The 24,906-nt window shown below is 39.0% G+C and overlaps 3 protein-coding genes across 5 annotated transcripts; 2 read left to right on the top strand and 1 right to left on the bottom strand.

Annotated features, from left to right (window-relative positions):
• Nucleotides 1–6,753: 6,753 nt before the first annotated feature.
• On the top strand, nt 6,754–14,394 carry prkab1a (protein kinase, AMP-activated, beta 1 non-catalytic subunit, a). Of its 3 annotated transcripts, XM_040157739.1 has the most exons (9): nt 6,754–6,867; nt 8,685–8,867; nt 9,008–9,177; nt 9,526–9,619; nt 10,192–10,306; nt 10,683–10,816; nt 11,165–11,233; nt 13,043–13,086; nt 13,209–14,394. In XM_040157739.1, the coding sequence occupies exons 2-9, from the start codon at nt 8,718–8,720 to the stop codon at nt 13,222–13,224; spliced, it is 792 nt and encodes a 263-aa protein (XP_040013673.1). In that variant the 5' UTR covers nt 6,754–6,867; nt 8,685–8,717; the 3' UTR covers nt 13,225–14,394. The 3 variants fall into 3 exon arrangements, with proteins under 3 accessions (XP_040013673.1, XP_040013671.1, XP_040013672.1); XM_040157737.1 differs by having other exon boundaries at nt 13,043–14,394; XM_040157738.1 differs by having other exon boundaries at nt 6,763–6,867; nt 8,642–8,867; nt 13,043–14,394.
• Nucleotides 14,395–17,240: 2,846 nt separating this feature from the next.
• On the top strand, nt 17,241–19,020 carry LOC120806484 (phospholipase A2, minor isoenzyme-like). The gene is made up of 4 exons (XM_040157709.1): nt 17,241–17,539; nt 17,650–17,794; nt 17,906–18,039; nt 18,348–19,020. Exons 1-4 carry the CDS (start codon nt 17,491–17,493, stop codon nt 18,464–18,466), a joined length of 447 nt encoding a protein of 148 aa, XP_040013643.1. The 5' UTR covers nt 17,241–17,490; the 3' UTR covers nt 18,467–19,020.
• Nucleotides 19,021–22,148: 3,128 nt separating this feature from the next.
• Nucleotides 22,149–23,886, bottom strand: si:dkey-242g16.2 (uncharacterized protein LOC336380 homolog). The gene is made up of 3 exons (XM_040157958.1): nt 23,801–23,886; nt 23,528–23,624; nt 22,149–23,359 (listed from the first exon to the last, which is right to left on the bottom strand). The coding sequence occupies exons 2-3, from the start codon at nt 23,539–23,541 to the stop codon at nt 22,348–22,350; spliced, it is 1,026 nt and encodes a 341-aa protein (XP_040013892.1). The 5' UTR covers nt 23,542–23,624; nt 23,801–23,886; the 3' UTR covers nt 22,149–22,347.
• Between the last annotated feature and the right edge of the window lie 1,020 nt (nt 23,887–24,906).

Genomic DNA, 24,906 nt, shown 5'->3' with positions numbered 1-24,906 from the left:
TTTGTCACAGTGCTGAAATAAACGCATGACATTTACTCTCCTTCTTGAGAATCTTGGGTTTGTGTCTTTTTGTCCTTTTTTTTAGGCATGAATAACTACAAAAAATAAAACAAATGCTAAACATTAACCATAGATATGGTTGCTATGGTTAACATCAATACCACAAAATTTATAGTAATATTTTTTCCATTACAATATACAGCATGCATGTCAGGATAAAGCAAATTGATGTGAAATGAAATATATATATATATATATATATATATATTTATATATATATATAATTGATGTACAATTCCATGACTAATTACGATTTGTATGGACTAATTTGGACAAAATGAAATCAATAATGTATTGACCTGAATTATTACCCAGCACTAAATGACCACTTGCTAGCAGTAGTGCCTACACAGATTCAAGGAACTCATGGGAACTTTTCACTACATTACAACCTGTAGGTTACTTGTCAAAAACAAAATATTCTCCTACATACTTATTTGCAAGTTAATAACCATGGCGTATTTATACCTTTACGTTTTTGTTTCCCTCGTTAAACACGTCTGCCTGCTTTATTTGTTTACTATGAAGAAATGATGGGCCATGATATACTCTAATAATAAAGATTGACAATTATTCGTTATCTTCAAAGTTAGCATGTCCAGCTAACTAGCTTAGTCATTGGTTATACCTCATCTTCAAATTCTTTTCTCTTGTGAAAGGGAAGCATGGTGTTTGAAAGTACAAACAACAATCACTTTATTGCCTGTAAGCATCCAAACCATTCGAGGGTTACAGTATGTTAGAAATATAACATTTTCATTACATTTTTATACTCTGCTGTAAAACTAAGGCTAATTAGCTGACGAGGATGCTGACTTTTTGCCTGTGACATTTACCTTTAGCTTCACTCTTTAGCTTTACCACATTTAAGACTCTCTTTTTCTTGTTTTAAAACACTAAAAAGTCAGTAAGAGACAGTGTTTTAACCAACTCACGGAATTGGAGAATTTTTTGCTAGCTCTAGTTACAGCTGATTTCAGCTGACAAAATCCACTGTCACCGACTAGAAATGAGAAGCCTTGGTTTCAAAAATTACTGTGAAATTCGAGTGATAAATCTGCCCCAATTGTCATTATATACAGCATATGCGCTATGGAAATGTGAAAAGTGTAGCAAGAGAAGTATTTAAGCTTGTCTAAAACTCAACCAGTTATCAGCTTCCTCAGTTTGATTGCCCTTTGTATACTATTCCAAGTGCCTGGAACAGAAAACATGGCATGATATAACTTTTGCTTCATCAAGTGGGTATGCATAGATAATAGATTCCACAGAGTGCAAAGGGCTTTCCCTGAAAACCTCAACCATACAATCTTATACATACGGTATAAATGTCAAGAGGATCATAGCACAGAAGTGGCAATTGTGGAGCAGATATGAGCTGAGTGTCTGCTCAAGCTTACATCAAGAGGACAGAGGACCCTGGCTAACCAAGCATCAAGGCCATTGGACCTTTTACCTGCCCACCACCGAAATGAAAAGGACTGTCTCCCATATCACCAAGGGGTCATCTTCTCGCTAAGGGGTTTGCCAGAGAGAGGGTTGGACCGAAACCGCCGCATGGACCGTTTTTTGCCTCAAAGGCTTGTTAAGCTTTTAAAAAGCAAAACTGGTGAAAAGAGAGAAGGAAAACAGACCTGTGGTAGTCAGAGAGTGTAACTATAACCCTCTGCTGCCCTAAAGCTTGTGTTGCTTTTTTTAAAATCTGACAGTAAAAGAAAGAATTGGGAGGAGTGCAGCAGTACCATCTCCCATAATGTTAAACTGAAGGTCACACAGTAAGAATGGGAAAGAGAAAGACACATACAGTAGAAAAAGAGAGAAAGAAAGAGAGAGACTAAACAGGAAATAGAGACAAAAGGGCACAAAGAATGAGAGAGCATGTGTGGGAGAGAAATGGTTTATATGAGGATATTATGTAATTTTTTCACCACAGATTCAATGATTGTGTTCTTGACCAGGCTAATTGCTACATTAAATGTAGGTTCAAATGTGAAACTTGAGCTCTGAATTAGTCCAAGGTTATTCCGTCCAAATGGCCTCAGAAATTACAGGGCTAATGAGAAAGATTGTTTTAAGTCCTGTGATGTGGCCTTCATGCCAATCAGGATATTCAGCAAGTTCAAGTTCTTTCTTCCAAACAAAGGCCTAGTACACTTTACAGGGTTGAAACAAAAAACAGAAGCATTAAAGCAGATTTGTAAGTGTGATTATAGACAACGTCTCTGTCTTTTAGGTATGAAAACAGCAACACAGTAGCACCAAAGGGCAGAAATATTTGTCTTTATTTACTTTTTTCTTTGCCAATTTTCTTATATCTATTTCTTTATATAGCTCACGTGTATATAAAAACTGACAATTTACAATGAACGGTGAAGGCTGAAGAAGTCTATAAATAAATTAAATTGTGCATTGTAATGGATTAATATACAATATTCATATCCACTCTGATTGACTATACAAATATTAAGACCACAGAGCAAATATTTCCATCTTACCAACTGAGTTTTTGACCACTCTTAAACAAATGAAAAAATCTGCCAGCGTGGTGAGACATTATCAATTAGAATCAACTTTTTTCCAGAAATTTCAAGAATAAAGTGTTATTTTTCTATATATTGTATTCTTTCAAGATATTTACACTTACAGAAAATACTTAAAACACATTAAGTATTTTCACAGAGCCTGGTTGCTCTCCTTTTGGATTGTCCATGTACAATCCATTTTAAATCTTTTGCACTTGTGACAAGGCTTAAATATGACTCTTTCTTCAATAAAAAAGTGAAATTTAAAAGAAGCAGACACCCCTTATATTCTGTACAGCAGAGTTTTTTTTCAGACATGTAATTAAACTGCAGGGGTGTCCATGACTCAGTTTGATGGACGGTGTCAGTGGAATCATTTATTCAACAAAGCTGTTCCAGTTAATTTAATCTTCTAGTAGACCATAACAAATCTTGACAAGATGTAAGGCCAATTGACTAATCAAACTTTGAGGCAATCAGTGTAGAACAGCAGATAAAACAAAGGGGAAAGGTTTTGACAAATTCCTGCTTTACAGTATATATAATAGTGTTGTCAGGATTTACCTATAATGCATTTCTGTTAAAAGTTAAGTCTGACAATACTCTATGTTTTTCTTATCATCAACAAATACCATTAAAAGACAAAAAACAACAATGAAGTGATCCTACTAACAAGTAGCGCCTATGTTGCCAAAGTCTGATAGTTTATTCCTCACTGACATGCTCCTTCATCACCATGAACATGGGCACTGTAGTTTTGAGTCAAACCTACATGCACCCTTTTGCTGCTGTAAGTACTCATTCGAGCACCAAACACCTCACAAAATAGTTCTGAACAAATATGCAAATGATGCCTATTTGAGTAACATTTATTAAAAATTACAGTGCCCCATTGTTTTATGAATTTTTTAGGCTTCTAAAAAAAATGAACTATGTATTTTTGACCTGTTTTTAAAGGTTTATGTCTTCAGTAGGAAACAGAACATGGGGCCCCAGAGTAAGGAAAGTTGGAACGCTTTGAGAGATTGATGCATTGTTGGTTTTTGCTTTTTATAGAACTTGTTGACAATAAGAAGAATACAGAATAACACTAAACTAAAACTAAACTAAAACACTAAACTAAATTCAGTGTTTGAGGAAGGAATAATTGCATGAATACAAGTGTGTCAAGTGTGTTGCATGCACAGATGTGAGCCAGTACGAGTGCCAAGGCGACAAGTGTGAGCTTGTGAGTCATCACCTCCCCGCATGTAATCCAGAGGAGCTCAGTATAAAGGTTATCTGGCTTGACCTGCAGAGAGTGTATCAGGGTCAGCTGCTGGCTGAGGTGCTATGGAGTGGCTGGCTACTGTTGTGTGAGTGGCTTCACTCAGCAGAGATGAGAAGTGGTAAATAAGAGTGGCAGCACGTGGTCATGGCTCTGGGGCAGCGCTGCCAGGACAGAGTAAACAGTAAAATGTCAGCACATCAGTCACATCGCAGACTTCATCAGCAGGTTTGTGAGCCAACACAGGATTTTCTAGTGAGACTGTGAGAGCTCTTCCAGTTGGGGCTATATCTAAGTGTCTTTTTGGCTTTAGAGAGAAGTTCTATCAAAGCTGGCATTCAGGTTGTAAATCTTATAAAGAGAAAAATACTCCTAAAAGATTTTAATTCATTGTCTTCCATTTTAAATAAACTTATAATTCTCTTAAACCATTTGCCTCGATCATATAGGTTTGATATGAAGGGATGTCTACATAAACAGACAGCCAGTCAGATAGGAAGAAAGAAAGTAGGAGCTCTAATCACACTGGATAAAATAGAAGAAAAGAAGTCTTTGGAAGTCATTAAAGGTCCCATATTGTAGAAAGTAAGATTTCCATTACTTTTTTTGATTATAAAGCAGGTCGAGGTGCTATATAAATACTGTGAGAGTATCAGAACGTTCAATCCACAGAGAAATGCTCACAGCTCGTATTCAGAAACTGTGCCTTAAAACGAGCGGTCAGGATTTCTGTAAATTTGTAATGTCACAATGAAACAGTCACCGGCCTCGTCCATGCACCCAGCACGGCCCACCTGCTCGTCCAGCACCCACCTCCCCGATATCCCTGATGGTCTTGGATTCGCACGCACACACCCGTAGCTGCCTAGCTCCACCACTCCTGCATTGGACCTGGATGCTGCAACACCATGTACGGTCAACCCGACAGCGCCAGATGATCCAGGGGTTTGCACTGGAACCAGGCCCATGGCTCCGGTGTATAGTTCCACACCAATTCCAGCTGGAGCATTTTAGTCCGAATTTGACTGTGTGTTGGGCTCATTTCAGCGCTGACCGACCATGACCATTTGCATTTACCGGTGAGTTTTACCAAACTACAGAAGTAGGGCTTCAGTTGGTCACCTGTGGTTGGCCTGGCTCTGAGCCTCACTTCTGATTGGCTGACCGATACAAAATACGTTGTTCTTGCTAGAGCTCCAGAGTGAAGTGTGAGAGAGGAGATGTAAAACTACATTGAGATGGTTTCATAAAAACACCTGAAAAGTGTAAAATATGGGACCTTTAAATGATCCAATATCACGGTTTACCCACTCCCACCTGGGTCCTTGTTCTGCCAGCTGATTTTCAACACATCAAAACTAACAACATGCCATACCATCCAACCTCCATCCCTCCAATCCATTTCTAGATCCACCTCCGCACGGAATCAAAAAAACATCACATCCTACCTAAACCAGTCAGGCCAACTTCTTCCGTGGAGCGCACTCAGTCTCCTCAGCTGACATGAGCCAATTACAGTAGTCTGGTTCCAGGACAGTCGTCTAACGTGCCTGACTCTTGTTTTTGAAAGCTCATTTAATGAAATATTGAAGTGCTCTTGTGAAAGGGAGGTGTGACACGCATCTCTCTACTACTCTACCAGCACAAAAACATGCATATAAATTCCTGAATCACACCATAACAGTCTTATTGTTTTCACATTTCTCAGTTATATAGTATCCCAGATAAGAAGTCATCTGAGAAGAAACCAACAATATTATGTAGTTATAACAAGGCATAAAGGCTGTGAAGGGAAAAATTTAATCTCTGTAATTGAACACCCGGTGTGGACTGACATCTGTGCACTGCAATCAACTGTGACCATCCCCATAATTTTGGGCTTTGTCTGCTGTGACATTCTAGATAATAGCGCCTTATGAAATGTAAATTCTGTTTTTTAAATGGTCCAGCAAAATCTAACCCTCGTTCAGTTCACACATCCCTGCTGAAGACTTTTTAACTTACCTCCTCATTATGTGCCAGAGCCTCCAGCATTGTTGCCCCCTTGTGTGCTGTTTGGCGGGTGAACATCATTATTTATCTTAGATCTGTGTTGAAGTTTTTAGGAAAAGAGAATTTGTGTCGTTAGGAAATGGTGCATGAGGAGACAGAACAAAGATGAAAGGACACTTTTTCAGCTTTTTCAGCTACAGCCCTACACCACTGCACTGACAGAAGATACTGTACGATAAGGTGCTGAGCTATACCCCATGAGGTGAAAGAACTAAAGAAAAATTAGCCCTATCTTGCTTTCCTCAGAGCAGCTAAGGGGGGCAATGTATACAAAATAAGAACATTAACAAACTGGTACAACACTGGTGTAGCTAATAACATTGAAATGGCTACATTCAAGAGCCCTGGCACAATGCATGCTGGCTCATTTGTATGGTTTTACTGGTATACCTATACTGGAGCAGAGCCATCACTGAAGTTGTTTATCACGCCTCCTGCTATGGCAACTTCAAAATACCTGCTTCATCTATCAACAGCAGCACTGGCACAGCATCGCTGCTCAGGGCCGCTGTGACCACAGGTGATACGGTTTGGCGCTGTTCTTGGATCAGATTGTGCTACCTGACACAAAAATGAGACACTTGTCGCATGATCTCATCTCTATGGTGTACAACAATGTACCTCATTTTCATACTGTACATTGTCACTGTACTTGACCCACGCTTCCATCTAGTGTTTAGTACATAAAATTACATCTCTCATAACACATCGCCCTAGACTTAAAAATGTGAAAAAATGTGTACAAACTGTTTATGTGATAATAAGTGCTTCTGGTGAAATAAAATATTGCGGGATTATTCAGTAGCTTTTAAAGAGCCAAAGTAATTTTTTGATCTACTGCACATGCGCAAACCAAGGGGGAGGGGCGGGTCGCTGGTGTGACCAAATGTTTAGTTACTGTTTCTGTTCTGATGAGATGGGCTGGAGGAGTTAATACCGACAGCTACGACGCTAAAAACTGCCCAGGTAAAAAGCTAAACGACGGTCTGTATTTATGGACAGCACTTTCGCTCAGTAGTGGGTGTCACCTTAGCCAGCAGCCAGTAGCAGTGTTCGGGTTAAAGGACCTAGAGCCGGCTACACGAAACACTGATGCTAGCTGCTAACTATCGTTAGCCTTAGTATGCAGCTAACGTTACGTCTTATTGCTACACAGGCGCCACTGGCTGAAACTAAAGCACCTGCCGTCAATTCACGTGAATCAAGCTATAATCCCTCAAGAGTTAGTGATGGAGTTTTATTTTCTTGCAGTCAGGTTTTAAGATAAGCTAGTGTCTGTTTGCCTTCTTCGGGTCACTTCCTTGGGTGGCTAATGGCAACATCATTTTGCCTTTACTAAAGTTGACAAAAAGTCGTCACTGCATTACCATTGCTAGATAACTAAAGTATACGCTGCATAATATTGTATCCCTTTCATATTATCATCTCACAAATGTCAGAGTATCATGACTAGCGGTGGAAACAGTACTTTACTCAAAATCTGAACATTGCCATACAGTGGAAAAGTGCTCCACCGCCATCATCAGCAGTAGAAATACTGAACCGCAGAAATGCAGCTATTGAACACCAGCCCTCACAAATAACTGTGACTAGACAGTGAATACATACAAACCTGCCTCACCCTGTCACCCTTTGGCGTCACCTTAAACTGAGGTTATCCTCTAGTGACACATGCAGTAGTAATCACATGATAATCATTGAATCACTGAGAAATGTATCAATAATGTGTAACGAAAGAAATCATGTTGCTTTTAAACAGTTTTTGTCCAATTTTAAACAACGTTGGCTAAAGTTTTCATTGTGACCTCTGGTAGTGTTTCAGAGTTTGGGTGCCTGTTGGTTTCATGTCATAGTGGTATGCAACTTAATATGCACTGAGAAACATCCTTGAAATAGGTCATCCATTACTGTAAATGGATCTGCCTTTCATTTGTCAAGGTCATCTTACCATTACTTACTTATGCAGCGGGCACTGCAGAGTGATTTTTAACGTCTTCACTGCATCATTATCACACAGCAGTAACATATATGAATAAAATAATTAATAAAAGCCAATATTTGTGTTAATTGTGATGGATTCTCTATGCCAAGAAGGTTTGTAGTCATCTACAAGATGACTACATAAAATATTTTTATAATGCAGTAACTTAAATTGTAAACTAAAAGCTGCCTGGACCCCACAAAAAAACTGGCCCTTTAAAGAGAGAGAGTATCACACTGAAATAAGTGACATGTTAGGTTTTAGACTCAGTATGAGTCTAAAATATCTTTTCTAAAAGATAGTTAAACTTTAACATTGCAAGTGCCCAGGTGGTGTGTTGAAAAACAATCACCCGCGTTATTCAGTTTCCAGCTGCAGGGATTCTTAAATGATTGTACATTGTTGTTTATAAAGCCATATTGGGCAAAGAACAGATAGCTTCAGCTGTCAGATGAATACAGTGTAGAAATAAATGCCGAATTTCCTTCTGAAGTGGATTAAAAGTCTGTCAAATCTTTCCCCACGATTCTGACTCACTGCCTCTTCTAATTTGCGATCTGCATGTGAGTTAGCTTATTCTACTGCTGCACTCATTATAAATCATACTTGAAAAGAACTTCAGCGCCTAAGGTGGTGTAAAAACTCTGTATATTTCTCACTGGAGTGATGAGGTCTTAAAAAGCAAATCTTGTTGCCAGTATACAACTACTGGCTATTAATATTAATGACCTTATTTGAAAAATGTCACACCTTGTGCAGTCTTTTCTGAGTTGCTGGTTGGCTTTAAAACTCCTACTCACAGCGACCTTGTATTGGCCTACAAGAAGACAAAGCCATGGGGAATACAAGCAGTGAGAGGGCTGCAATGGGCCAGGGGGAGAAGGCTCAGCGGAGGGACAGCCGAGGTACCAAGGAGGGAGAGAGACCAAAAATCCTGATGGACAGCCCTGAAGATGCAGATATTTTTCATGGTGATGATATGAAAGTAAGTCATGCTGCTGTCTCAGAGGCAGATTATCTGCTGCCAACATGATCGTTTGATGCCTGTAGACTTTTTCAGTACCCACTCTTAACATAATGTAGATCAAGAAATAGCTAATGGTGGGTTTTTGATTCATATTTCAGGCTCCTTTAGAGAAAGAGGAGTTCCTTGCATGGCAACAAGACTTAGAAGCAGAAGACAAAGCGCCAACTTTAGACCGACCAACAGTCTTTCGCTGGACTGGAGATGGCAAGGAGGTCTACCTCTCTGGGTCCTTCAACAACTGGGCCAACAAGATTCCCCTTATTAGAAGGTGAGTGTGTATCTTGGGACTTTGTGTCCTTGTTTGTAGTTATTGGATAGGATGACATTTGCCATTTCTCATTGAAGCTAGCTAACACTCAAAGACTTTTGTTTTGAGTGTCCTTCATGAAACTGTTGGTTGTTTTATGTATGAAACAGGTCGAAGCAATTGTTAGATTAATATACAAAATATCATTGTATCTCTTAAGTTTCTGGGAGTCACGGGTAATGCCTTGTTTAAATTCAGTTCACTGATTAGAGGGCATACATATTATTGATGAAGCTGAAGATTCAAAAAGAAGTTACTGTGTCAACTCACCTGTGTGCCTAATGCTCTCTCATCTGTCATCTATCAAAGTCAAAACACCTTTGTGGCCATTGTCGATCTGCCTGAGGGGGAACACCAGTACAAGTTTTATGTGGATGGCCAGTGGACCCACGACCCTGCTGAGGTCAGCAATTATTCTCAGGACAAAATCATGTTGCAGCCATGATTTTGCTCTAAAGTACATGTAGAGGGCTTCCCAATCTGGGTATATTCTATTGGGAAATTTCTTTATTAGTTTCCTGTGATTATTACATCAAAATCTGTAAATAAAGCTATTAAAGCTTTGCTGTAACAGAGAGTCTGGAAAGACACTAAATCCCAATCCCAAACAATACTGTCATGACATAATGAACTATTATGTTTTTTCAGGGTGTAGGTTATGTCTCTGCCAGTACTACATACTGTAAAGCAAGTGTAGATTATGAGTTTTCAATTTTGGCTGCAAGCAATAATCTGAGTGAGACCTATTATCTTGTGTAAATATTTCTCTGCAGCAAGGAAATACAGTTTCTCAACGAATCTGAAAATAATTAATCAATCAACGTAAACTTGGCAAAATTATGAAGTGAAGGACATATTAGACAGAAAGGGTTGAAAAAATTAAGCATTCAGTTATTGTACACCTGTAATTTGTCTGGTTCCCTTACACTTCTGACTTTAGTTGTGCATTTGGCTGTCTCTTGTGTTTCCTCACAGCCGGTTGTAACCAGCCAACTCGGCACAGTCAACAATATAATCCAGGTGAAGAAAACTGACTTTGAGGTGTTCGATGCTCTAATGGTGGACTCACAGAAATGCTCTGACATGTCAGGTGAGTCCTGACAACCCTTTTTAATGCCTGATCTATTAAGATTCACTGGCGCAGAGTACAGGCTTTGGAAACAGGTATGGAAAAGTGTACAAAAAAGATTCTATATATTCTAATGTTTGGGGTCTGAGGTCACACTGTCCAGCCATTATCAGTAAACATCAAAATAAAAAGCATGATTGACAAATTCAGTCAGAAATTAAAACTTACTAGTATCATTTTAAAATGTAAATGTTATGCAATTTTGTAAACTTAGGCCAGGATTTCTACACAAGTTCTAAGGAAGTGTTTCAAAAGGATGTTCTGTTATAGTCATACTAGGATAGTATTTAGTCATGCTATTCTGCCCTTGCTCTGCTCTCCTCCCTTCTTTAAGTAGACCTCTCCAGCTCTCCTCCCGGACCATATCATCAGGACGCATATGTTCCGAAACAGGAAGAGAAGTTTAAGTCTCCACCCATACTCCCACCACACTTGCTACAGGTCATCCTCAACAAAGATACTGGGATTTCTGTAAGTAGCTGGGATGCAATTAAATCAGACTTATCCCTCACACACAGTTATTTACATTTTTTATTTACATTGTTTTGTATTGTAACTGTTATTCCTGAAAATTAAAGTCAAAATATTGTAAGTTTATTGAAAAAGCAACATTTTGGTCATTAATTTTCATTCATTCATTATAGCATTAAATTTAACATAGTACTAAACAACAATTTATACTTGAGCCAAAGGCTACAACAACCAAGAATATAGAGAATATAAAAATAAAGAGATGGAAAATGGAAAGATAAATAAAATCTGTTTCAACATCCTTCAGTTGTTTTTTTTTCTGTTTCTTTTCATAATCCTTTTTTCCAGTGTGACCCTGCATTGCTTCCAGAACCCAACCACGTCATGCTCAACCACCTCTATGCTCTTTCCATTAAGGTAAGATCTCAAGCTGACTGAGTCACACCAAAAAAGAATACAGTGTTTGCTATTTTTCAGCTGCTTAAATATGGGAAAATGTTCTTAGTGACACTTGAGAAATGAGCAGATTTGTTAGCATTTTTTAAGAAAGTGTGAGCTGTTGCCGCTGTTAGCGAGCGCGCATGTAGCTTGCACAGCTGATTGTATCTATGGAATTCCAACAATGATAACAAGCTGCTATTAGGGGAGCTGCAGAACAGATGATGCCAACATTGTGACAGGAAAAACAAACTAGATACGCACGGCAAGATTTTAATAAAGGTATCATGGTCAGAGTAATGGGGAAAAAGAAAAAACAAACAAACAGAAATTCCCATTTTAACCATGCACAGTTTTTTTGTATCATTTGGCAGCTGGCCAGTTTTTTTTTCCAGTTGGCTTCACCTTCAGTGGTAATTTTTGTTTTGAGTGTGCGTCATTCTTTTGAAGGCAAAACAGGAGCTTTGTAGCTGATCAAACAATTATACATGAGTTTGATAAAATGCTACAGTGTGATAAGTGTTAATAAATAAGACTGTTTCTTTGTAGGAAGATTTCAGATATTTCATAGATAAACTGGCAATTTGGTAATAGCCTCTATGGCCCAGCTGAGACTCTGTTAGTTGTCTCATGTTGCTCTAAAAACTCACAAATCAATATGCTAACTGTCAGATTTCTTTTTATGGCTTCTAAATGACATGCTTACTGGATGGTTTTATGGGTAACAGGCTAAAAAGAGTTTAATAGAAGGATTTTTTTTTTCATCAATATAATAGAAAAAAAACATGCCACTACAAACAGAGCTGTCATAGCGGGATAAAATAAATTGAATTTCCATACCATTAGATATCTGAGCCATAGTGTGTGCAACTATAAACTGATTTTTTCCCCCTTATAACCAGAGCAGCACGCTAAAAGGTGTAGCTTAGCTTAATGACATGTTGGAAGTTTCTCCTCATCACCTGTAGCTCTTAATATAATCAATAGCTAACAACAAAATTAGTTAAAAATGATCCAATGAAAGGAAAGCACAGAAAAGGTTTGTAACAGATAATTTTTTCTAACAATGAATTGCTAACCCACATCGGTAAATTCTGCACCTTTTTGTAGCAGCTTAACATTTAAAGCGCTCCATGGGTTCACTGACGAAATACCTTTAAAGGATATGTTGACATTTTTTAAAGTCAGTTTGAAAGCAACACTTTAAGAGACGGGACCAAATCCACAGTCCTCATTTTGTACCAAAATGCATTAGTACAAAGATTAGCTATTTATCAGTGCATTGGAAGTGCAATACAAAGAGATCTCTTAATGGCCAACATGAAAAGGAGCAGTGATTACAGCAAGCAAAAACTCTTCCAAGTGCACATGGACACCTGGCTATTGTTTTAAGACAGACCTGAAAAGTTGTGACCCTATCCTTTAATGTAAAGCAGCAAAAACAAGTGTTTGGTTTCCATTAAAAGTAGGTTAACAGCAGTTTTGCAGCTTTGACACCACAACAAATGAGTCTCTATGAAAGTAAGAACAGGAATATAGTAGTGGTAGATATTATTTTGCCTGATGGTTGATGGGGATTAGTGAGCGGAGCAGGTCGTCGAGATTAGTGGGTAGTCCTCCCACTAATCTCTATGGTTTATAGTATGGTAACGCTGCACAAGGTAAGACTGATAACATTGTCCCCATAAGCGCCTGTATATCGAAGCTGCAAGCATTCACGTCATTGTTTAGAAAGTTTGTGTGTTTATTCTGTAAATTTTTCCTCCATGTCATCTTTTCCTCTCACAGGATGGGGTGATGGTGCTCAGTGCGACACATCGCTACAAGAAGAAGTATGTCACCACTTTGCTATATAAGCCTATCTGATTGAAGACTGTCTTTTTAATCCTGTCCCAGTGTGTTAACTGTACACTGAGTGTACAAAATATTAGCTCCACCTGTTTTTTCCATGAAGCAGAGAGACCAGGTGAATCCAGGCCCATATCAGTCATGAGTTTCATCTGTTAACATCCTGACTTGAAGGGGCAGCTGTGAATGAGGTGAAGGAGAGCGATCAAAGATGAAAAAAAAAGAATATTGTTAAATTTGTAAATTAAACTTTCATGTTCAGTAAAATTCAGGTATAGTCTTTACTACGGGAATGCCCTGGAAAACAATGCATAAACAAAAAAACGATTAAATGATAAAGTTAGACAGGTGTGTACAGTAAAATCTTAACATATTAATCATTTGCATCATTGTACAAATGTGCTTTAAGAGGTTAGTTAAGTGATGACATTACTTTATCCTTTCTAAATTTTGAACACACAGCTCTGAGATTATATCTTGTACACTCACTGTAAACCCAGTTGTTCTACACATCTTTTGAGGATGATCAATGCCACTTAGTTACTCCAATCCTTCATAATCTGCCTTTATCTTTTCACTGGCTGCCCTCTGTAGTTTTCAACAACAGGAACTTTTCTTAGTAGACATAGAGGGGCATTAATAACGAGGTAGGACACTATGACATGTCTGTAGTCAAAACAGACGTAAGTGTAATGAGGAGAATTGGTAATGCTGGGGAAATTGGACTGAACGACCTCCGATACGTGAGGTTGCTGTCGTCTTTCCTATGGTTGAGGAGACAACAGAAGTACAATCAAGAATGTGAATGTTGAGGTCAAAGAAGGAAAAAATGCACTGCAGTAGTACTCCACTTTTTTCTCTTGCCTCTGTATCGTGAAATGCTTGAGTTTTATTTAGTATGATCACAGAGCGCAAAGCGGATAGTTTTCTGTTATTTGTAACGTATTCAGTTATATAATTTTTTTAAAATTTTGGTTGGTGATTTGTTTTGTTGTCTAGAGTTCTTTCAATACAGCTTCCAGTCAAGTGTCTTAGCAGATTGTTAGTGAATACTGAGATGATGTAGTTAAGACCAAACCCGGAACAGTTAATCATGTTATTATTAAATTAATTTGGTCTAAACTTTAAAATGACACTATTAGTTTTGCACTACAATAATAAAGGTTTATTTTTATGTAGAATGTGTACATAGTGTATGTAAACTTACAGCACGACAATGAAGCAGAAGAATAATGCTTACCCTTTTGAACATCTACACAGGTTTAGTGGTCTTTGCTCTGATACACCATTGCACAAGTGGAATGGTGTAGACAACATGGCATCATTGGTTTGTGCCATGGGACTTGAAGCTTCAGATGAATTCACGGTTAATTAAAAAGACAGAACAGGAAACAAAAAGCTGAAAATATTTGACAATGACAACAGTAGTTGAAAGACAAAGTGACCAGCATTTGCTTGAAGAACCACAACACTGACAAAGGGACCAGCATAGGATCATGTAACAGACTGGAACTAAAGAGTTTTGTTATAGTTAACATGTTTGTCTGCACTTTTAATGGTCTGTGTATATTTCATATACTTAAAGCCTGAAGGACTGGACTGAATTTGAAGTTAAAGGTCTGACTTGAGCCATCAATAGATCATTGTCAAATTGTGATATCTAGGTGTAGTTGCCATAAACAAATGAGACCAAGATGTTGATTATAGGCCAGTAGAGGCCAGAGACTTACAGTGTCCTCAGTAAAGGTCTCTTTTGTTTTTGTTGCTTCTGCTATTGTCTCAGAACTAACATGGTAATGATTTATTGATGAGAATGCTAGTCATTCAGATAAATGGCAGTATCATTAAAAATGTTGTTGAGCATTTGAACCACATGGTGTGTATACATTTTCCATTTTCAGAGATATTTGTATTAAAGATTGTGTTACTGTACAAATTCATATGCAGTCTGTTGGATTTGTGTGTGTATATTTGTGTATTGTCAACCTCACTCAGACACTCTTGAGTCCATGAGTAGAAGGCAATGGATTGTTTTGACTCCCCTGCAGTGATTGTAAAAGTCTGTACTGGTCATTTTTATCATGAATGAAACGGTGGCTCTTGACTTTTTTTGAAACATGCTAACAGAATAAAATAATATTTTAGAAACACTTATCTGCTTTTAAGATTTCAAACAATAATCAAAATGGAAGGAGGAAAATGAATAATGTAAAGCAATAATATTGTGAACGACAGTCATTTAACACATTGTAGTGAGAGCATTCAAACAGAAGACGCTTTAAGGCTGCACAGAAAGTGATTTTTAAAGCAGCCTTTTCTTAATGAATTGGATGATGGTGTTAATTGTGTCTTATACACTTAAAGAGCTTGTATTTACAAAATACAGTACTTGACAAAGAAATACAAAAGACCATCAAGCAAACGTGGTTAGAGCCAAAATAGAAGCGAAAACAGACCACTGTCCCTGTTCTTTCCCCTAGACAACCCGTCACTGTTCCCGTTCCTTTGAGCACTTTGCTCCCGACCTTCGCATGCCCTTCATATCTTCAGAGTTTTGATCTTCAGGTCTGGGATTTTCCATGTCTCTATGCATATGACGGAAAATCTCAATTTGCCTTGTTAAATTTGGTCTCATGTTTATCTCTCTCTTTTTCTGGACATGAGGTTGTTACATAATTATGCAAAAATAGTGCTTACAGAAGGTATAACGTAAGTATACATTGTATATTACACCAAGTTGCTTCAGGACTATTCTTCTTACAATGTCGCAAATACCTATTTGAAACATGAATGAAACCATGAATGAACACGTAGGTTTACAGTGACATTACACAAAGAGTGATTCTATCAGTGCCTCTTCATAGCTATTACAAAAACAATGATGCAGTTTATAAATGATTATCTGATGTGAAGCAAGTGGCTACACATGCAGCTTGATGATCATTTCCCCCGTTGTGTGTGGCAATATTGCAACACTTTTGACGTGAAGGTGTGCAAGACGCGCAGACATCATGATGTTTCATGCGCAGTCAGTCACGGCTTGCAAATGTCTGACCAGGGTTTGACCCATGATCCAGAGGATGGAGAGAGCCCAGATAGATTTTACAAAGACTGGAAAATCGCTAAGGGAGCTCATACGGTGCCTCACCCAAAGCAACTTGGTCCACTACATTACCTAATGTCTTATTGGGAAACATTTATTCTGTATGTGGATTTAGATCTGCATGAAAATACACATAGGGAGAGACAAACTAGAGATATACCTGCTAATTTTTTTTTATCACTTACTGGTAATAAATGTTGAGATGGCCAAAAGTATCTGGACAAGTGAACTTAACACCCTTATGGGATTGTCGATCATCTAATTCACAAACCATGGGCATAAATCGCTTGAATCGCTTGAAAAGGTTGGATGGGGTTGAGGTCCGGGCTGTGTGCAGGACAGTTGTGTTCTTGCACGCCAAACTGGGACAGCCGTGTCTTTATGAACCTGACTTTGCGCATGGGGGTATAGCTGTAGCATTAGGATTTGCTTTGATTGAAAAATGGCCAACATTGCAATAAAGCCATGTCAAATTTAAGTGAAATCTTTTGAGATATGGGCATTCTTTGGTTGAAACAAACAAATTTGGCTGCTGTAGCAAGGGATTCTCACTTGGTAAGATCTTAAAATAACTCCTGCCACCAGAATTTGTAAAATAAGATCAAAAAGGATCAGTTCAATAAGGTCTTTTTTTAGTCTAGTTATGCTAACAGGTTGGAAATGAAATTATGAGACAGACTAAAGCTTGGAATAAGATATTTCATCCCTAAGAACAAGTTTAGAATATGCCCTTGCGTATCCAAAAGAATAAAACTTGAAATAATATGTTTATGTATTGAAACTTCAGAGATTAAATTAAGTGTTAAAGCATCCTGAAGGAACTTTAGCAGATGTGTCCCTTCTTTCTAGCTAAACTAATAAGATAAAATTGTTAATTAAGACAAGTCAGGTGATATTTACTTGAATTAAGTCAAACAGTCAGTTTGAAAACGTAACATTTTTGATGGCTAGGTTGATGATATATTTCAAACCTATTAAATGAATGAGTCCTAACCCTTTTGGTATGTCTAGTGCAACCCACATGGGTCCCTAACATGAATGAGCATCGAACATATTGAACAACAAGTTAGGGTTCAGAAAAGTTCATAGAGAGTGTGGGAGTTTTTTCTTTTACACATGCTGTTGTTTTCAGTTTGAATCTCAGAGCAAGTGCATTTGTGAGGCGTGTGACCCTATGCAGTATGAACAGCTGACAGGGGAGGTCCCAAGGCCCCATGCTTGATATATAAAGAGGGCCTGATCTTATACTGAGAGTTACTCTGTGGCTGAAGTTCGGACTCACAGGATGAATGCCCTCCAGACTCTGTTTCTCTTGGCTGCAGGCCTCTCTGTTGGTAAGTACAACTTGAGAAAAGCTTGTCATCTGCATACATGGTGGTTGTGAATAGATGCATCCTCTGGTCCAGTGTAAACAGAATTCTGATTGTTCCCCCTTGTTGCTCAGCCCAGTCCAACGACAAGGCTCTCAATCAGTTTAGAAGAATGATCCTGTGTGTGATGCCTGGTAGCTGGCCTGTTTTGGACTACGCTGACTACGGCTGCTACTGTGGAAAGGGAGGCTCTGGCACACCTGTGGACGATCTGGATAGGTCATGATTCAGTCACTCTGTTTAATACTACTTATTACTGCTTAATACTAATAATACAACATGAAAAAGTCTTATCAGTCTGTTTGAAAATTTCTCGCGTTAAATCTGTAGGTGCTGCCAAGTGCATGACCAGTGTTACAGTGATGCTATGCAGCACAATGAGTGCTGGCCCATCTTCGACAACCCTTACACCGAGCTCTACCACTATACCTGTGACAAACAAAACAGGAAGGTCACCTGTGATAGTGAGTACACCCAAGAGTTTCCAGCTCACTTGATCTTATAAAATATTAATTTGTTCATAAAACCTGCAGTAACGTGCATTTTTCCCTTTTCCATCGTTATACTTTTAGTTACTGTCACAGGTAAATTCAGCAAGGGAGAAGTACAACTTGAAAGATTGAAGTTTTTGACTTTTCATTGAATTAGATATAAATGACGGGAAAAAAAAAACTGTCACTATTATAACAGAATTTATACTGTTCTCAGTTTGTTTAATTTATACACATTTTTACTGGTAATCACAGCGTGCTGTCTACTTTCTCCTCCTCAGGCAAAAACAATGAATGTGAGATGTTCATCTGTGAGTGTGACAGGAAGGCCGCTGAGTGTTTTGCCAGATCACCTTGGAACCCTGAGCACGAGCACCTGCCCAGCGACCACTGTCAGTAAAGACCTCCGCAAACACCCGTATCAAATGAAGAGCTCACTCTTACACGTGACATAACCATCTCTCAGTTTCCAAAGGTGTCGGATTGTTTTGTTAATTTATTGAGAATCATTATCTTATTAGAAATATTTTTATAGATCTTATGCTGTACAGGCACATCCGAAGTATCACGATTTCTGTAAGGGACAATTCATTTCTAATTCTGTACTTTCACTGACCTTTAACCATCCATGATTCCCTCCATGTACTGAATCTAACTTATTAACCGTGGAACTGTAGTTATCCTGACAACGAACACAATAAGATCTGCGTCTCTCATTTTACTTCACATGCCGTGTACTGATGGGCAGTTGTTCCAGGCTATAATCTGAAGTCACGTTAACAATAGAGGGCACTAGTGTCCACCTTTTCCTTTTCTCACTTGCAGAATGCGGCATTAGTAGATTCGGTAGTATACTGTAGTATAGCATAGACTCTGCCATCTTGCTCTTTTGTCTGTTCTGATATACTTTCTGTAAATGTCCCATATAAGGTGTGTAATATTTGCTCTCAAATAATAAAAATGCATTTGCTCAGAAAAGAAGAAAAAAATATTGAGGTTTTTGTTTTGCGTCTGTTTGATTTTTTGTGGGTATGAAAGGGGATTTTATTGTGTTTTCCGCATTTTTTTTTCAATACATCACCCAGTAAGAAGTTGTGAAGGCACTTTTATTCTCCCTCCCCCACAGAGTCACCTTTTCTGAAGGTGGACCAAACGTGGTGTGACCTCATAAACAATTTTTAATATTAGTAGTTTTCTGCATTATAACACGAAGTATAATGCACACATTTAAAGTGCAAGTTCTTTACACTTAATTCCTTTAAAAAAAATCTATTTATTATGTTACAGACAGACGCAAACTCAACAGATAGATCTTCTTGCCTGACGAATGCACAAACATGTAGGTTTACAATATGCAAAACCACCATGCAATGGTTGCCTTTTGGGAAGTTGGGACGGGTCCGTCTTACTATGTATTCGTTTTGCCAGCATCTACCATTATATACTTTTAGCAACAACAATATTAGCTCAACACAAAACGAACACGGTGCTGAGTCGCAAACAATCTATTGTCAACTCCTTTTGTATCGTATTGTCTATCACTTCTTCCTTGAAAACAGTTTCTGCTTGTTACATATGACTCTTCGGGCACCAGGTGGTTGAGGGCACGATTTTTGCTTGCTTGTTGCTTGTGAGATTACTTGGGAGCAGAATAAAAACAAATCCAGTCACTGCAGCCTAGTGTCTTGGCCAGCCACCACGGTCAGCTCCCAGCAACTCATTCTTTGGATCAGTCTTCAGGGTGTTGTTCAGACAACACTAAGCATCAGCACTGTAAGCACCAGCAGCTGGTGGCTGGCTGCTGGCCATCAGCCAGCTGTGGCTGCCGCTGGCTCAAAGATAAAATGGGGGCAGTGGCAGACGCAAGGAACAAAAATAGATAATGACCACTGAAAAGCCTTTCTTAGTAAAATTATGTGTTATTTTCTGTTGTTACTGTATGGTTGCCAAAGGTGCTAGTGTAGCTGGTTGTGTCTAGCATTGACCAGGAGACCTGTTGAATACCCCTCCCCTCGCCCCTCCCTTTCCAATGGGAGGAACCTATGGTGGCCTTCAGGTGACATAAAAATGCAAAAGGCCCTCTCTAGAACCAGTTTTTGGTTTTTACCCTTTCTAACTTCCGTAGAAACATGGCGGTGCAACATGGCAGGCTCTTTGGAAGAGGACCTCCGCCCTACGTAGATATTAGGGACTCTTGTGTTTTCATTCCAACAAAAACACAATGAGTTGATGATTATACATTTATGAAAACATTATTATGAATATTATATTCCATTTCTGCCAATAGACTCTCCTTAATCTTATAAAAAGGTCCTTTAATTACAAAATTCTGAGAGGTATATCATGTTGGTTCAAAAAAAAGAGAGAGAGAAAGAGAAAACAAGCTAAAGTTGAACATTACTGTTCAGTGTTCAGACTTCCTTTAATTTTTTTTTTTCTATTACGCATCACCCAGAGTTCAGGCTTTATTTTTCTAAATTCTGTCTTTATGCTCAGAATACTGTTCTAAATCTCAGAACCCCTTTTTCTTTTTTGTGCTTAACACTAATTCTCTATGTGGAATGATAGAACAGATTTTGTCTAGCCCTTAAAAACAGAAAAAAAACCCTTCTACAACTTATACCCTTTTACTATCCACACTGGGTTAGGGTGGGAGCTTGGCACTGCTAATTTGGATTTTCTGACTGTCTGTCTCCTCAAAGCTCAGGACTGTCAAGATGGCTGGCTATTGGTCAGCAGCACAAATTTGCACAAACATTCATCAAAGTTGGACACAGTTGTGCAGATTTAATCTGCCACCATGAGCAAACCCAGTAACTGCAAAAATTCCATTGGAATGAACTTTTCCTATTTTCCATTTTAAATGCTGGTATGACCATGGTCTTTATGTGCCTTAGTACTGGAATAAACTGAAACAAATTGCAGTTACAGAGCATGCATTCCTCTGTGACTTTAAAGTCCTGCTTACTGACACTGGAATAATTGCATGATTGATTTGAAGTTGCAAAATATCAGTAAAAATGATTGGAAACTTCAGAGCACTCTCAGATTAAAAACTAGAAATCATTCAGTTATGATAATGTATCTTCTCTTGGGTTCTGTTTAGCTTATCATTAACAGGATGTTAGGAAGAGAAAGATAAAACACTTGACACCAACCCAAGACTGCTGAGTCAAATAATTAACTGCTTTAGGATACAAGGTGTGTAAACCTGTTACATGTGAGAACCGCTCACATGCAACATTCAGGCTGACATCACTGAGCTGTGAGAATTCCCAAAGGCGGTAGTCCTGGGAGGATACTAAGCTGAGAGAAACGTGACGGACAAAGAAACACGTCTAACTGAGAGGTGACTAAGAGGGAGTGGAACAAGAGAAGCAGAGGGAGACTTTCACGCTAAAGTGTCTAATAATGACTCCACCCTTGCATGGAAAAACAAGCCCATGCATTATCCATAGCACAGGCTGGCACTGAGGCTACCATGGTTACTTGTTATTAGCCATACCAATCATGTACAGTACAAGGAGTAACATGTTATTTCACTTTTCACAGCAGGTAGGGGAGTGTCTAGTGTCTAGAACGGACTCTCCCAGGAAAACCATGTGTGCTGCCTTGCCCAGAAGATCTCTCAGTTTGTTGACTTGTTCTGTCTGGTATGTCTGACGTACTGCTTGAAAAGACCCACTGGATATCTGAGCCGAGGCAATTAATGTCTGTGTGAAAGTTTATCATGAGCATTTTCATTCATTCACTATGCTTGGAGAAAATGGGCTAGTGCCTGAAAGTACAAAAGGTTAATAAAATAATCGCTTTGTGTAGTGAGCTGTGTTTTCTCTGAGACAAATACAGGTCTTTTTTTTTTTTTCCATTCTCTTCTTGGGCCCCTGTATCTTAATCAGGGCCTATGTGGCAAACTTCAATGTGCAGATATGCATTATTGCACTGTACACTTTAAGCTGCATTTGTAAATGAGCATCTGTTGAATGATTACGTTGTAACGTCTGTAGATGTAAGAAAAGAGAAAGAAAAGCTTTTATTTTTTAAATGAATTTAATCAGAATATTAAAGAAGTAGGGGTTACTCACATTTCAGCAGGGTAGTTCAGCTCAGTTGGGTGAATTCTTTTTTAAACAGTAGGCTTTAGACCATTTAACACTGAGATCTGAGAAAGTTCATACATCCCTAAAAGCTGTCACTCTCTTTGAAATATTTGTTAATTAATATATTCGCATTATTTATCCTCATACATCTGTTGAGAACATATTGGCTAATTTCACTGGTCTACTTAGTTAAACACAGAGTTTTACACTCTGCTCTGAATCTGCTTAATAAACTCCTCTCAAGACACTGCAAATCAGCAGAGTTCTGCATACTGAGGGATACGTGTGAAGGCCACGATGGTGGCCGATGTGTTGATAGTGTGGGGTAACAATGGTTAGCTCCACCTTGGTAAGCATTTGATGCATCTTTTCCCATGCACACCCTGTAATTCTGCCCTCTGTTGTTGTCCCAGTGTGGCATTGCACCAGGTCCTGGCCTGAAGGACACACAAAACTCGATTCTCTCCTTTGGATCTATTTTCTGGGGTAAGCTGAAATCAAAGGCAAAAACACCCATATCAGAGCCCCCACAGTGCTGCTGCTGCAAGAACGTGCAAGGAATGTCATGATGGCTCCGCCAAGAGTCAAAGGTCACCCTTATATGCACAGCTCTCTCAGTACTGACATGGGAGACACGCACTTTCCCACTCAGGGAGTGTTCTGAAATGTTACAGCTTTCCAGCTGTACATGCAACTCTCTCAGACGTGCAAGGAAGGTTTTAAAGTCCAGTGTCGGCTGAGGGAAACCCAGCCGCAACTTGTAGCGCTGCAGTTTGTCTGAGGTTGACTGCTGGCCTTGCAGTTTGGCCGGCGAGGGTTTGAGAACCAGAGTAGAAGTGGTAGGAGAGGGCTCAGGCACAAACAGGCGCACGGCAGTGAGCGCCAATCCCTTTGTGTCTGCAAACACCACGCGCTTTTTGTTCAGACTGCCGCTGTCCCTGCGGAAACAGCTCCGAGGTTCTGAGGGCACGGGGGAGCAGCGCAGCGATGAGGACAAAGTTGAGGAGGGATATGGAGAGTGAAGGCTCGCCCTCGGCAGACAGTCAGTTGGCTGACAATGACGCTGTGTGGGTTGCAGAGGAGACATGGACAGCAGTTGATAAAGAGGCTGGCGCTGACTGAGGCTCAGACACATGGCGAGGTCAACTGGCATCACAGCGGGCTGGGGGTGACTACCAAAGGCATGGAGAACTCTGAAAAGGAAGCCATTAATGGGTTTAAAAGGAGATCTACTCTTACACTTACACAGAATGATTGCACATATGTCTGTTAATTCTGCCTCTGCAGCTTGTTCTAATGTCTGACAGGTGATGTTAATGTCGTTATCACAAGTACAATTAAATGAAAGCACCGTAGCTTACCTTGTACAATTCATTTTCAGCCCAGATGTAGATTTTACACTGTAAGCCTGCTAGACTAGCCCTTTTTGCTGGAGGGCTGCGGCAAATTCATAATAATCTATAAGCAGAAAACAAAGGTAATAAATACATAAAACCTCTCAGGGAATTAAACAACATTCAGTCAGAAGAGAACCTGTCTACATGACTGCAAACTGTTTTGGAGAACAATGAAAGCTAAGTGCCAAAAACAAATATGAAGGTGAGGCTATTTTTCTAAATGTAAAATATACTTACAGATTGCGTTTCATCCAATCAGAGAGAGAGAAAAAAAAAGTGATGACCGTAGTGCTAGTATATCTCTGCTCTCTCTGGAGTTTATGTGTGGAGTTTGGGAATGAGGCTGAACCTTCTGTGACACTACATGAGCATGTGGGTGGAGTTTAACCAATGAAGTGAAGCTCCTTTTTCCAGCCCCTAAAGAACTGTTGCATGAAAAGCAGGGCTTCACAATTTGCCTGTCAGGGAACTTTACTGCTACATTTATCGTACTAAATTTACATTTGATTTAATTTTCTTTATATAAATCATTGATAGCTATCGATTAAAAAAACAGGTTTTATTTACTGCCGATCAGACTCACAGGATGTACAGTTTATGATAGAACCCAGGAGTAAAGAATAAGGTGACACGTACTGTGTGCCAAAGCCTCTTTGTTTGGAAAATGAATAACATCAGCAGATAGCCTTTTCAAATTACAGGCATCACTTTTCCCCAGTGCCAGTTAACGGGAGGCTGCAAGCTAAATATCCAATTAAACTCAAATTCCAAAAGTTAGAATTTAAAACTTTGCCCAATAAATGTGTGTAATGGTGAAGTTCTTCCTCTCTCTGTTCTCTCTTACAGTTTAAATTGTAAATCAGGCTGGCAGGCACAGTCCTCTCATTTTGAGATTAGGAAAGGGATGGACCTCGAGAGAAAATTGTAATGCTAACAAAAAGAAGTCAGCCAACATTAAGCATGAAGTATCAACAGGATTTCTTCTGGGCTGTTGCTTTTTTTTTTACTGTAACACAGTGGAACTGCTGAAAACAGGTTCATGTCTGTTTCAGTCTGGGAGTTAACACGACACCGCCCAACTCTGCTATTACAAAACTTTCCAGTGTCTTAAGGTTATATTATGTTCAGTGGGCGGGTATAACAACTCAAAGTAACTTTAAGGAATTTAAGGCGTTAGCTAGGGCTTGTCACAGAAACTGATAAATTCATGACAGGCTCAAACAATTCAAATTCTTTGACGTGAAGAATTCAGTGTCTTGCAAAGAGGTTTGGGGTTCCAACCGGAAACTTTGGCCCAGCAGTCTCGTAAAAGTTATCAGGTTTATAGTTTGCATTCTGTTTAA

This window comes from Xiphias gladius, chromosome 20 (genome assembly GCF_016859285.1).
Source record: "Xiphias gladius isolate SHS-SW01 ecotype Sanya breed wild chromosome 20, ASM1685928v1, whole genome shotgun sequence".
In the NCBI taxonomy this organism is placed as follows: Eukaryota; Metazoa; Chordata; class Actinopteri; order Istiophoriformes; family Xiphiidae; genus Xiphias; species Xiphias gladius.
This window is presented reverse-complemented; position numbering and strand designations above follow the sequence as displayed.

Excerpts from the sequence above, each read along its gene's own strand:
- prkab1a (XM_040157737.1), top strand. The coding sequence starts at position 8,718 with ATGGGGAATACAAGCAGTGAGAGGGCTGCAATGGGCCAGGGGGAGAAG. Across the intron at positions 10,307-10,682 it reads GAAATGCTCTGACATGTCAG|ACCTCTCCAGCTCTCCTCCC; the intron begins GTGAGTCCTGAC and ends TTCTTTAAGTAG. Across the intron at positions 10,817-11,164 it reads ACAAAGATACTGGGATTTCT|TGTGACCCTGCATTGCTTCC; the intron begins GTAAGTAGCTGG and ends CCTTTTTTCCAG.
- LOC120806484 (XM_040157709.1), top strand. The coding sequence starts at position 17,491 with ATGAATGCCCTCCAGACTCTGTTTCTCTTGGCTGCAGGCCTCTCTGTT. Across the intron at positions 17,795-17,905 it reads CCTGTGGACGATCTGGATAG|GTGCTGCCAAGTGCATGACC; the intron begins GTCATGATTCAG and ends TTAAATCTGTAG. Across the intron at positions 18,040-18,347 it reads CAGGAAGGTCACCTGTGATA|GCAAAAACAATGAATGTGAG; the intron begins GTGAGTACACCC and ends TCTCCTCCTCAG.